A 12,742-nucleotide genomic window follows, 5' to 3' on the forward strand; every position below is an offset into this window, starting at 1 on the left:
CTAGGGTACTGTGGACACCTGAGTGCGGGGTGAGAGGAGTTGTGGCCCCTGCCCTACACTAGCTCCTTCTCACTGACTAATCCATCCCACAAAGACAGTTACCAGTGCCTGGGAGCACTCAGTGAGGCAGGGGCAATCCAACCCAATGCACAGTCAGGGAGGCTCCCTGAGGAAACGCTGTTTCGGCTAAGGTGTGTGAGGAGCGTTCGGGGGCTGGGTCAGGCACTCTCCAGTGTGGGTCATCAGTAGAAAGGAGGGAGTGTGACAGGTTTGAGCAGCCAAATGAAGGAGCAGGGAGATGGATGGCAGTGAGAAGGGGCCACCCACATGATGCCTCAGGGGCCTTGGAGTCCCAAAAATAATAGGGTTACAACCAGGGTGATGGGTGGGGGCTGTGCTCACTTGGAGGGCCACCACAGCGGGGCTTCAGCTGTTGTGCCTTCCTATCCCCAGGGCTACCTCTCCTATATCAAAGGCCTTCCTCTCAACGACATGCCTGAGATCTTTGGCCTGCATGACAACGCCAACATCACATTTGCCCAAAATGAGACTTTTGCTCTGCTTGGTGCTATCATACAGCTGCAACCCAAATCATCCTCTGTGGGCGGTCAGGGCAGAGAGGAGGTGGGTGACAGTGGGAGGGAAAGGGCCCAAGGGTTGGGCAGGGCTAATCTCCCACCCACCACCCTTCCTGCTCCCTTGTGGGATGGAACTCTGTGCATGTGGAATCCTACAAAGGTTGTGGGAGCCAGCCCTGACCCCCACTATCTCTTTGCCCCTACAGATAGTGGAAGATGTGGCCATGAACATTCTACTCCAGATACCTGAGCCCATCAACTTGCAGTTTGTGATGACCACGTACCCCGTGCTATATGAGGAGTCAATGAATACGGTGCTAATACAGGAGGTCATTCGGTAATCCTCCACCACCCCCAGCCCTGAGTCACTGGACCACTGGGCTGTAGAGAAATGACAGGAAGAGGTACTATGGGCCAGGTGCCATACAAGTGCAATAAATCCATCCTCTAACTCAGCCACAGTTTTATTATCCCATTTTACAAATGAGTAAGCCAAGAGGCAAAAAGGTTAAGTGAACTAAGGTCACATATTTGCTAAGGATCAGAGCTGGGATTGGTACCCAGGCTATCCAACCAGCTCTATACTGTGGCCTCTATATTCAGCCATTGTTTTGGGGGTGTTTTTTTTGCCTATGGCCCACAACTGGGGAGTATAGATGCTGCTAGAGGGCCCTGGCCCACTGCCTGCCTCCTTGCCATAGGTACAACCGGCTGATGCAGGTGATCACACAGTCACTGCGAGATCTGCTCAAGGCACTCAAGGGGCTGGTGGTGATGTCCTTGGAGCTGGAACTGATGGCTGCCAGCCTGTACAACAACACTGTGCCCGAGATTTGGAATGCCAAGGCCTATCCATCACTCAAGCCACTATCCTCATGGGTCCAGGATCTGCTGCAGCGCCTAGACTTCGTACACACCTGGATCAAAGAGGGCATCCCAGCTGTTTTCTGGATCAGTGGATTCTTCTTCCCCCAGGCTTTCCTGACAGGCACCCTGCAGAACTTTGCCCGCAAGTCTGTCATCTCCATCGACACCATCTCCTTCGATTTCAAGGTCTGGATACAGTTAGGGCCAGGTCAGGTGACAAGTTGGGGTACAGCCCAGACAAGGGGACCCTAAGGCCACAGCTGGCTGACCTCAAGAGTCAGAGGACCCCTGAGCAGGGGTTGGGGGGAAAGGAGAGCCGGGCCAGAAGAGGCCATGAGCTCAGGGAAATCACAAGGGGCAGGACATAGACTGCAGGCTACCAGGTAAAATGGTGCATATGATGGGCAGGTAGGCAAAGCTCAGGAGGGAGTTTGTGCCTCTGGACCCAAATTCTAACCCAGATTCTGGGTGTTGATATGTGTGGGGCATATCTGTGTGCCCACCATAGGTATTGCGCCAGTCAGTGTCAGAGCTCAAGCAAAAGCCTGCAGAGGGGTGCTACATCCATGGACTGTTCCTGGAAGGTGCCCGCTGGGACCCCACGGACTTCCAGCTGGCCGAGTCTCGACCCAAGGAGCTATACACAGAGATGGCCGTTATCTGGCTCCTACCTGTGTCCAACCGCCAGGTTCAGGACCAGGCCTTCTACCTGTGCCCCATCTACAAGACACTAACCCGTGCTGGTATGAGGCCCAGGGCAGGGAGCCTACACCACAGGTGGGGGCCCAGGCCTGGGCCAGCTCAGGCCAGTTAGGCTGATCCAGGTTAGCGGAACAAGATGGCCAAGAGGTCAGCCAGCAGTCTTAAGACCAACCAGGCAGGACAGAGTCTGGCAGCAGCAAGTGCCCAGCAGCTGGCTCGGTCTATGGTGGCCCCTGAGGTCACCATCTTGTTGCCTCCCTCAGCAGATCCACCGTGGGTCCTGGGAGCCCTAGCCTGACAGTAGAGGTTCAGAGGGGTAACTGAGGCCTGGAGAGGAGGGATGGGCCTGGGCCAAGTCCAACAGGAAATGAGTGATGGCGTCAATTCTCCCATTACTGCCTGTCCTCAGTCAGTGCATTAACCCTGGACAGGCCTGAGCCTTGTCCAGACCATCACTGAGCAGGCTGCCCTTGGGCCAGGATTCCTTCCTTGTCCCCACATCTGCCAAGTCCATTGCCTTTACCCTATCCCTTCTCTAACTGTGGCAGACAACTTACCCCTCCCCTCTTGTTGCCTGTTCCAGGAACACTATCAACCACAGGCCACTCCACCAACTATGTCATTGCTGTGGAGATCCCCTCCGACCAGCCTCAGCGACACTGGATAAAGCGTGGTGTGGCCCTCATCTGTGCCCTGGACTACTAGACTTGGATAAAAGGGTGGGAACCATTAAATTTGAGTTCTTGAGTTTTCTAAGCAGTCCAACTGAGCCTTACCTGCTTACATCAGGTCCCTTCTGTAGGACTCACTACCAGGGCAACAGTAGGGATAAGAGGTTACAGCAGCCTCAAAAGAGAATGTGGTTAGCAAGGGGAAGAGGTGGCAGAGGTAGCAGCTTTGACCTGCTGGACCTGTCCATGTGCAACAAGAGGAGAGGGGACCCCTCCAAGATCCCAGAGCTCCTCCAGGGAGAGCACGCCCAGCAGGACTAGAGGCAGCCCTGCTTCAGACCAGAATCCCAGCATCTCTCCAGGTGGCAAAGCTGTCAGATCTCGTGAAAGTTTTGGCATGGCCTTCTCCTCCCAAAGTGCACCTTTAACACAACTCTTCAGGTTCCACAGCCTCCCGAGGCCCCTCATCAGCTCAGGTCCTGAATTCCAGGCCTAGGTCCCAAAAATCTCTGCCCCAGAAAGCTGAATACCCAAGAATGCATATTTCTCACCTTGGTCTTTGAACCTTGGGCCAGGCCTGGTTAGCTCCTCACTCCCACCTCCACCTAGCCTACAAACCTCAAGCCAGCAACCACAGGAGGGTTCATTTCTTTAGGAGAGTTTTATTCACTCAGTGACCCAATATTTACAAGGGGTTGAGGGATCAGGCTATGCTCAGTGCAGAGACAACTGCCAGGGCTGCCAGCTGTTCCCCACCCCTCTCCCAGATCACTATGTACAGATAAGGGGCCTCCTTGGATCTCTTTCAAAGCCATCTGTCAGAAGGTATGGGCTATGTTTAGGGGCTGAGCTCCAGAGGCAGTTCTGGGCCCGTTACCCCTTGGCATCAGGCCCTCCGGGAACATATGGTTTCCAAATGGTTGTCTTGGTCCTGCAGTCCCCACCCTGAGTGCCTTGCAAAGGCTGAGGAAGCTGGTGTGGCAGGGAGAGCTGAGGGGTGCCAGTCTCCTGCAAGCAGCCCTGTCTCTGCTACCAGGAGGGAAACGTGGTAATACTGAGGGGCTGGGCAGGGGCTCCTCTGAGCCCCAGGCTCCAGGACGGAGCCCAGGAGTCCAAGGCAGGCCCAGTGCCAGGGCCACAACACTGAAGGCAAAGAGCCCCAGAGCCCTGCTGTGGAGAGCAGACTTGACAAGCCCGACTAGAGCCAGGAAGGGACCAAACCACCAAACAGCTCAAACACTCCTCTCTGCTCAGGCCATGGGACCCTAGCAGGTTGCTCCCCTCACTCACTCTGGGACACCCCACTCCCAACCTAGCCCAGAAGCCAGGTCCCTGAGTTTGGAGCTCTCCCAGGAGGAATGAAGAGCAGACCTGGCTTCCTTACAAGAGACAATTGGCTGCTAAGCTAGAGCAGCAGGCCCAAGCCACCCAGGCCCCACCAGGATGGCAATTGTTAGGAGAGAAAGCAGAGTCAGGAAGCCGGCTATGTCAAGTCAGGAAGCCGGCTATGTCAACACAGTGGTGGCAAAATGGGCCAGAGCCCAGAAAAATAGACGTCTCTGTAGGTAAAATATATATTCTGCTGCCCAGGCAGAAAGGCCAGGTCCTGCAGCCCCACAGCCGGCTGTGAAGAAAGCTGCAGCACCTCGCTTTCCCAGCTCCAGCTGCTGCTTCCTGAGCACTACGGGAATCCCGGCCTGGCTTCCCTTTCCAGGGTCTGAGCTCTCTGGCTGGAACTATTCAGTAATACTGGGAAGGGGGAGTGGAGCAGGGAAGGGGCCCTGGTGAGGCCACAAGGCAAGAGCAGGCTGCAGAGTTGGGGCCAGCATCCTCATTGGCGCTTGGCCTTGTAGGGGCGTGAACGTTTCCGCCGGTCAGGCTTCCGCTGCTTGTGGAGCCGGCCAATGCTGACCCCTTGGCGCCGCCGCACCGAGATGTTCTGCTCCACCAGGTTGGCCAGCATCCCTGCAGAGAGGCAGAGGCCCTTGAGCAGGTGGCTGGATGCTTAGCAGCCACCTGCTCAATAGGCCAGAGACTCAGGCCAAGAGCAGAGGGTCTTATGGGCCTCCCTGAGACCCACCGCCTGCTCAATCCCCAGCAGAGGCCTGGCGGAGGGGGGACCTGAGGAACATGGCCCTCAGCAGGGTATGCCAGGTAGGACGCAATAGTGAGTACCCCCACCTTCTTGAGCTAGCATGGAGATGAACGTGCAGATGAACTCGTCATAGTTGTGTGTCCTTCTCTGGTCGTCAATCTGTGGGAGAAAAGGAGGAGGGCACTGCGGCATCTCCCAAGAGCTGCCACCAGCTGACCTCAAGAAGTCGCACCTCCGGGAAGACAGTCATGGACAGAGGACCAGGCAGCTGGAGAAATTACCCACCTTGAACTTCTTCCTCTTCTCCACTTCTTCCTTGAGGCAAGCCTCATAGTTTGCAATCTCAGCCTCCACACACTTCAGCAGTGCCAGCAGCTCCTGCCAAAACCCAGCATTGCACCCATGAGGGAGGCTGGCGCCAGCACCAAAGCCACACTACCAGGAAGCAGCGAGAGGCAAGGATAAGCACCAGAGTGCCTGGAGCTGACCGAAGCTTCTACTACCCAACCCAGATAGGCTTCACAGCCACCAACCTCCCCACCAAAACTCCAATCAAGAACCCAGCTCTAGGCAGCAGCCCCCAGGCCCTTCCCTCTGCCAGGGTTAGAAAACTGCAGGGGCTCACCTTGGGTGAGTACTTCTCCCCACTCAAGGGCTCACCAGACCTGGCCAGCCCAGACTTCTCTCTGCCATCTGCAGCTTCCACCACCTCCTTCTCCTCTGGGCTGCCGGACCCCTGGCTACCCTGGCTTGGTCTGCTGGAGGGCGAGGAACCCTTCCCACCCTCTGGGAAAAGAAGACATGAGAAGACCCATCAGAGTGCAGGACACTTGGTGGTCACTTGGCTACCTCCCTCTTCCATCCCTGGTACACCAAGTGGCCAGTGAGTCAGCACGAGGCCCACCTGTCAGTGTCAGGGGACTCAGCACACCATCCTCAGCCAAGTGAAGCAGGCCTGTGCTGATGACAGGACCCAGGTCACGTACAGCGCGATTGTAGCGTATACAGTCAACACGCAGCAGGCTGTCATCCTCTCCAAAAAGCACCTTGGAGATGTGAGAGGTGACAGGGCTGGAGGGCCGTGTGGGGTTGGCCGAGCGAATGGGTGAGCGCAGTGGTGAGTTGAAAGCGCTGCCAATCTCAGAGGCTGTGTCTGTGCTCTCGTTGCTGGGGGTGGGCGAGGGCTGCGAGTGCATGGGTACTGCCACAGCCGGACTTCCAGCGCCGCTGCTGGTCTTGATGGACAGGGGGATCGAGAGATCTTTCTGGGACTCTTTGAGCTTCTCGGCCAAGACATTGATAGTGTTGGGCTGCAGCACCGACAGTTGCCCTTCCCCAGAGCCACTCAATGGCCCTGGCTTTCCTGGCCCCTTTCGCTTGTACCTGTGGGGCCCAATGAGACATGAGCCAAGGGACTGGGTCAGATGACCACACACCCAGCAATGCCTAGAACTGTCTGCACACACCCTGGCATCCAGGGACTGACCCTGCAGCTCCTCATGCCAAGCAGCCTGACCCAGCCATGCCAAGCCTGGCACCCTAAGCTCTGACAGCTACAGCCAGGTGTCCTCAAAGGACACCTTCTCTACTTCAGCTGCTGGCCTTTTGCCAATGCCATGTCTTCCAGAAAAGCTACCCCTACCCCATCTCCTCCTTCCATTTCACCCAATTCTTCTTCCAAAACCTAACCAAAAGGCCACCTCCCAACAGAACATATTTTGATGTCTGGTTAAATGTGCTCAGCCCTCCCCCCATCCCTCCCAAAGCTTCTTGGGACCTGCAATCAGCCCCTTCATGGCAGCCCGCCCCCCCGGCCCCAGGGACCCTGTATTCAGCAGGTGCTCAGTATTATCCATCTGCTGAAGGGCATTCTCAGATACACACTGAAATAGTCAAGATAGGATCTGCAGCACTCGGAGCCTCCAGCCTAGAGCTGAGCTGACCTGATGGCGGGGTTGGTGTTCTGCACATCCTCCTCCTCCTCATCCTCATAGTCGTCCTCGTCATCGGAGTACTGCTGGGGTGGGCGAACTGGAACTCGGCTACGGCCCACACCTGCTGCCAGGTCTTCCTCCTCCTGAGGCAAAACCCAGGGTAGCCATGAGCAGGCGTCAGTCAGCCCAGGCTAGGCATCACATTCACAGCCAGAGAGAAAGCCGGAATGGCTCTCAGGTCAAGTCCAGAACCCCTCCAGGTGTTCGAGCCCAGCCCTGGCTCTGGGAAAAGCTGCTGCCCACCCCCACTACCTGCCTACACAGGGCTTCAGAGAGAGTCTTGTGCCTTCATTTTGCAGCAGAATCCAACCCACAGAATTGTACCAAGGAACATGACCAAAACGTTTAGCCCCATAACTGTGTGGCTGGATTCAAAGTCAGCGGAGCTCTCTCTGCCTAAGCCCCTGCCTTTGTGGGTGCTTCCGAGGATCAGACAGAGGAACCCGGCCCAGGTGGGGGCTGAACACCAAAGAACCACCTGAGGACACTCCCATGGCAGCCTCTCGCAAGAATCCTGGAGGGACTCCTGTGGGGCACTCCCAGCTCACCTGCATGGGGGACTTGGCATAGTTGTGATTGTCCAGAAAAGCTGGCAGCCGCTGGACGATGGGAGTGGGGTTGGGGGGAACACCATTGAGGCTGCTCCCTGAAGGTTTCACCACCAGCTTGGGTTTGCTGGGAGGGCTGTGGGTCAGGGCTTGTGGGCATGAACCAGCCACCTCCTCCACACCGTCTGAGAGAAGCACAGGCAGGACCTTCAGCCAGATCCTCAAAAAAAGCTGTCCCCAGCCCGCTGTCTCCCCAGTCCTGTGACAGCTGAGCCAGCTGGTGGGATGGAAGTCAGTCATGGGCCCACAGCAAGACAAGAGAACAAGATGGAAAAAGAAAGGGAGGCAGAAAGAAAAAAAGCCTTGAAGAAAACCAGAAAGGGACTATGCATTACAGGAAAGGTGCAGGGGCCTGTGGTAACAGCAGCCCTTTACAGATGCCTTTCTTTAGGGAAAACTGCTTTCCCTCCATGTTCAGATGGGAAAGGGATGCAAGCACTGGGCTTCAGGCCTTACGTAGCAGTGTCTGAATCACTGCCCAAGTGCCTTCAGGTCTTCCAGGTCAAGCTATGAGGGGTCACTCTGAGGCCCATGAGAGGCCCTAAGCCCCCTAGTACCTGTGTGGGTGCCCTCAGAGGACACTGGGCCCCTGCTCGCCTCCAGAGCCACGGGGGACTTGCCACTGGCTGGTTTGGACTCCTCAGGCAGCTGTGCCTCCTGAGACTTGTGGGTCTGAATCAGCTCTGGTTGTGTTACCCTGATCACCTAAAAAGAGAAGCCAGGGCTCAGAAGAGAGAAGGCAGCCCCAGCCTCTACCTTGGACAGCTAAGGGCCTTGGCTCTCCCCACTCCCTCACAGGAAAATACAAGTCAAACACAAACCTCCTTTTAGAAACTACTTTCCTTCCCCACCCCAGGCCCCCCTTTCCCAAAAAGGGCTCAAAGGAGAGGAGTGGTTAGTTGAAGCCCAGATCCATGATGATTTGGGAATCATAGACAGATGCCCCAGTGAGGGGAAGGAGAAAATGGCTGGGCAGGGACCGGGCAGGAGAGTACCCACCTGCTGCAGGGCCTCCAGTATTATCTGACGGTTCACCTTGAGGACATGCAGCCTGGCCTCATACTTGATCCTGCGATCGGGCACCACCGCCATCAGGTTGAAGCGGATGTCATGGTAGGGCTCCCTGCAGTCACAGCTGCAGCTGTGAGAGCAGCTCCCACCCCAGCCCCACCATCACCTTGAGGCAGATATCCTGGCAGGGCTCCCTGAAGTCACACCTGCAGCCATGGGTATAGGCCCCACCCCAACAGACAGGCAGCAGCTGACCATGCATACCAGGTACCTGAGCTGGTGCCTTCCAACAAGCGGTGTGAGGGGCCTGGCAGGAAGTGAGCCAGCATACCTGGGCCCCCTAGGGCTCCAAGTCCTGCCCCTTCCCAAAGCAGGCCATAGAGCAATGAGTTGGAGCCCTAGATTCAAGCCTGATCCTGCCAGATTCACCATGGCACAAACCACCTGGCTTCTCTGCCTTGGTTCCCTTTTCTGTGCCCCTCCCAATGGGGGCACAGCTCCAAGGGTAGGGCAGGCACAGGACCCTTACCCTGCAGTGGCGAGGCCGATACGCTCCATGATGACCCGCCGGGCCTTGTCTGTCCATTCCTCATCCTCACCCCAGGGCCCTAAGGAACACCAAGACAAGGAGTCAGCAGGTGGGAAGCCCGAGTTTGGGCAAGCCAAGAATGGGAGGGAGGATGGAGAGTAGTTGAATCAGGGAGTCAGGGGCTAATCAGGCAATGCAGTGCAGGGTGCCATGTGGCCAAAGCCAGATGTCCTGAATACCCATCCCCCATCCCCCCGCTGAGTCCCAAGCACCTGATGACCCTGGACCCCAACTCCTTAAGAGTTAAGCAGAGAAAACCAAAGGGCCCCCAGCTCAGAGTGCTTACCATGGTCAATGGGGTAGACCTTGAGCCCATCCAGTTCAAAAAGCCGGCCTGTGATAGGCACATAGCTGACAAAGTGGAATGCCTCCATGGTCCGCACTGCACTAAGGCCGTTCTGCTTCTCAGGGAGGTGGCGTGGCTCGGGCCTGGGGAAGGACACAGTCAGGGCCCCGAATGGGACAGCCTTCCTTACCTCCACCCCCAACAGCTCCCACAGCTCCCACACACCTGGCATGGCTATTATGTGCCTTGGCCAACTCCGGGGCATTGCCAATTGCATATCCTTTGCTCTAGAGGGAAGAAAATGAGACCACATCAGAACAGCTTCTCAGCTGAGCCTCTGGGAGAGAACCAGAGCTTAGACGTGCAGGCCTGGAGGTGTTCCAGGCATCTGAAGAAGCACAGGTAGACTCTCCTCAGGGCAGAAGAGAGCTCTGGAGCCCCCAACAGATGGGCTCTAATGGCCTTGCACAGTAATAAGCAGACACTGGGAGCATGTGGCCTGCAAAATGCCAACGAAGTCCTAAAATGGTGTCACTTAAGCAATGTTCCTTTCTTCCCTAGGTTTGTCTCCTTTCCTGACAGTTGGGCCTAAAACCAACTGCCTTCCACAATTAACTTAAGAGTCAAATGTAATGTAAATGATCATGTGAAAAATACAAAGCCTCACAGTGCCATATGTCATGTAGTGGCATCGCCAGCGGCCCTGGAGGTCAGATGTGTCCCACCAGCCGTGAGCCAGGATTAAGGCACCATGGCATACCTCAGGGCTGAAGCCTTTGGTGAAGTCCTTCATGCGACTCAGGGTGGGCCCCAGGTCCACATTGCTGCAGTTCAGGAGCACGCTCAGCAGGGCATGAGTGGCACAAGAGTTGGGGATCAGCTGTGAAACCAAGAACAGTCACCCATGCACAGCATCCTTCAACTGAAGCCCATATTCATCAGGAATGGGAACCCAGAGCGGGACAGTCATATCTGGACAACAACCCTCATCTTTGCCCAATGTTTGTTCACTTAACTAAATTCCCATCAGATGTCTGGGGACATGGAAAGTAGATTCCGATCCCACACTGCTCTAAAGAGGCTCCCTTTTTTAATGAATAAGAGCTCAGTTCCTTCTGCCAAGGGACTTCTATAACCACCACCCTTAGTATCTGCCTATCTCTTCCTCCTGCCTTCTCCCACTCCCACTTCCCAAGCAAGGACAATAGCAGCATCCCACCCTCCAGACAGAACACAGAGCCCAACACACCTGGTGGGCAAAGAACATATTATTCACAATATCGTCATCAATCACAGATGTATCATCCACCAAGGTAGAGACCTTGCGACGGGATCGGCGCTCTTCGATCCATTTGAACAGGAAAATGAATCCATACACGGGGCTGGGGAAAGTAAGGAGCAGAGCTAAACCAGCCAAGTTGGGGGAGGAAACCAGTACCCCCCTTTTTCTCTCCCCCTGTTCCCCTGCACTGTGTTGCCGCTCAGGTGCCCTTCCTGCAACCCCGCCTTTCTCCTGGTTTCTCCCCAACACTGCCCAACATGGCCCTGAGCCCTCACACCCCAGAAGCCCGCCACAGGCAGGCTAAGCATCGGCTTCTGGCCGTGGTTCTCCAGGAGCCCACCAGTGTCCTCACGAAGTTTATGGTTCTGGGATAAGAGGAGAAAAGCTGGAGCCAATGGCTCAGGGCAGGGTAGGAACAGAAGTTAAGGTGAGCACAAAAACTGATGAGGAACTGAAACACTAATTCTCACTGGTGAACCCCGAGGCCTGAGCCCAATGCAGACGAGGAAGAAACTATGAGCCCCTCCTTGGCGGGGAAGTAAAAGCAGACTTCTCCATGCAGTCACCACAGCAGCTCCTCCACACCAAAACGAGACCCCGAGGTTGGTCACCAGGAGGGCCTCGCAGGTGCCAACCGATCTATACAAGACCCTTGTGTGGAGATGAAAGGCACCGAAACACCGGGCACATTAAAGCAGTCGTTAATAATGACAGCTGCTCATCAACCAAAGGACTTATATGCAAGCCTATAGGCCTAACCAATGGACACAGACAACAGGGGGGTGAGGGCATGGGGGGGAATGGGGGGATAAGGACACATATGTAATAACTTAATAAAATTTAAAAAATAATAATAATGATAGCTGCTCAAAAGGCAGGTGTGATCTGGGTCTAGAGAAGGGCCTGGCTTGCTGCTCCAGACCAGAAAAAGCAGCTGAACTGTATTCCAAAGGATGGTTGGAATTTTTGCCGACTGGGGGAGGTGCTACTGAGTAAAGGGAAGTGATGAGGGGAGACTGGAGAAAACAAAAACACCAGCTTGATCGGGAGGGCACCCCAAGAGGAGGGCTGCTTCCTTAGGTGAGACTTTACAACGTGGGGTTCCGGACACCGCCCGCCTTGAGGGGCACCTCTAGGCCTCGAGGCGTGAAAGGCGGTCCTGCCGCCAAGCCACTCACCCCTGGCACTTGCTCTGAAGGTCATAGATCTCCTCCACTTGCACCCCTTTGACACCTGCGGTCAGGGAAGAAAAGAAGTCGGGAAGGGCAGCTCCGGGCCATGCAGCGAGGGCGGGAGAGTGAGTCCCCACAGCTGGGGGCCGGCGGGTAGGAGAGGCTCTTACCGAAATCTTCCACCAGGAGGGTGAAGAGGCCTGGTGGGGCGACAAATGGTGGTCAGGCAGGCGCCTCTCGGCGGGGACCCCCAGCCCCCCCACCCCCCGGCCAGCCGGCCCCCTCCTCACCAGGGTCGCTCTCCAGCTCCAGCCAGCCCTTATTCATCTTCCCGCGGGGCGGCCCCTCAGCGCCATGTCCAGGCCCTCCCGACCCACCGCCGCCCCGCCGGGAGCCCCCGACGCCCCCGGGGCCCCTAGCCCCACACACAGACAACGGGTCCCGCGCGTCACTTGCTCGCGCCGGCGGGATACGTCACCACAGGGCGACCGTTTCCCCCGGGCTTCTGGGCGCGTCTTCCGCCGGTTAGACTGACGACGGAGCTCTAGCGCGGGGGCGGGGCGACGCGAGGGGCGGGGCTAGAGGAGGGGGCGGGCGAGTGGTGGTGGCGCCAGTGGCGCGAGAGCGGGCGCGTGAGGGGCGTGGCTAGAGGAAGGGCGGGGCGCGCGGTGGTAGCGCCCGCGGCGCGAGGGGAAGGGGGCGCGGCGATGGGGGCGGGGCTAGAGGAGGGGGCGGGCGAGTGTGTTGGCGCCCGTGGCGCGAGAGCGGGCGCGTGAAGGGGCGTGGCTAGATGAAGGGCGGGGCTAGAGGAGGGGGCGGGCGAGTGTGTTGGCGCGAGAGCGGGCGCGTGAAGGGGCGTGGCTAAAGGAAGGGCGGGCGCGCGGTGG

General features: G+C 56.9%; 3 protein-coding genes across 6 annotated transcripts in view; 2 read left to right on the plus strand and 1 right to left on the minus strand.

Moving 5' to 3' along the window:
* Window positions 1-2,852, plus strand: part of DNAH1 (dynein axonemal heavy chain 1) — a 74,853-nt gene extending 72,001 nt beyond the window's left edge. The window contains exons 74-78 of the mRNA XM_023755744.1: window positions 454-624; window positions 785-915; window positions 1,280-1,631; window positions 1,954-2,188; window positions 2,731-2,852. Coding sequence (XP_023611512.1) covers window positions 454-624; window positions 785-915; window positions 1,280-1,631; window positions 1,954-2,188; window positions 2,731-2,852 — 1,011 coding nt within the window. The remainder of the gene's footprint in view (window positions 1-453; window positions 625-784; window positions 916-1,279; window positions 1,632-1,953; window positions 2,189-2,730) is intronic.
* A 1,526-nt stretch (window positions 2,853-4,378) lies between these two features.
* BAP1 (BRCA1 associated protein 1) lies at window positions 4,379-12,357 on the minus strand. Of its 4 annotated transcripts, none has more exons than XM_014457642.2 (17): window positions 12,146-12,357; window positions 12,026-12,055; window positions 11,862-11,916; window positions 10,651-10,783; window positions 10,162-10,281; window positions 9,627-9,688; window positions 9,402-9,544; window positions 9,056-9,134; window positions 8,515-8,584; window positions 8,073-8,220; window positions 7,456-7,640; window positions 6,857-6,990; window positions 5,818-6,296; window positions 5,539-5,699; window positions 5,199-5,348; window positions 5,000-5,072; window positions 4,379-4,783 (listed from the first exon to the last, which is right to left on the minus strand). In XM_014457642.2, exons 1-17 carry the CDS (start codon window positions 12,180-12,182, stop codon window positions 4,650-4,652), a joined length of 2,193 nt encoding a protein of 730 aa, XP_014313128.1. In that variant the 5' UTR covers window positions 12,183-12,357; the 3' UTR covers window positions 4,379-4,649. The 4 variants fall into 4 exon arrangements, 3 of the variants coding, with proteins under 3 accessions (XP_014313128.1, XP_014313126.1, XP_006090874.1); XM_014457640.2 differs by having other exon boundaries at window positions 8,515-8,638; window positions 12,146-12,355; XM_006090812.3 differs by having other exon boundaries at window positions 5,199-5,291; window positions 8,515-8,638; window positions 12,146-12,352.
* A 205-nt stretch (window positions 12,358-12,562) lies between these two features.
* LOC111826477 overlaps window positions 12,563-12,742 on the plus strand; it is a 2,176-nt gene continuing 1,996 nt past the window's right edge. The window contains exon 1 of the mRNA XM_023755746.1: window positions 12,563-12,619. Coding sequence (XP_023611514.1) covers window positions 12,563-12,619 — 57 coding nt within the window. The remainder of the gene's footprint in view (window positions 12,620-12,742) is intronic.

Source organism: Myotis lucifugus, unplaced genomic scaffold (assembly GCF_000147115.1).
Source record: "Myotis lucifugus unplaced genomic scaffold, Myoluc2.0 scaffold_83, whole genome shotgun sequence".
In the NCBI taxonomy this organism is placed as follows: Eukaryota; Metazoa; Chordata; class Mammalia; order Chiroptera; family Vespertilionidae; genus Myotis; species Myotis lucifugus.

Coding starts and splice junctions, on each gene's coding strand:
- BAP1 (XM_014457640.2), bottom strand. CDS start 12,182: ATGAATAAGGGCTGGCTGGAGCTGGAGAGCGACCCTG. Junction 9,545..9,626: donor GCACATAATAGCCATGCCAG/GTGTGTGGGAGC, acceptor GTCCTTCCCCAG/GCCCGAGCCACGCCACCTCC. Junction 5,700..5,817: donor GAGTCCCCTGACACTGACAG/GTGGGCCTCGTG, acceptor TTCTTTTCCCAG/AGGGTGGGAAGGGTTCCTCG.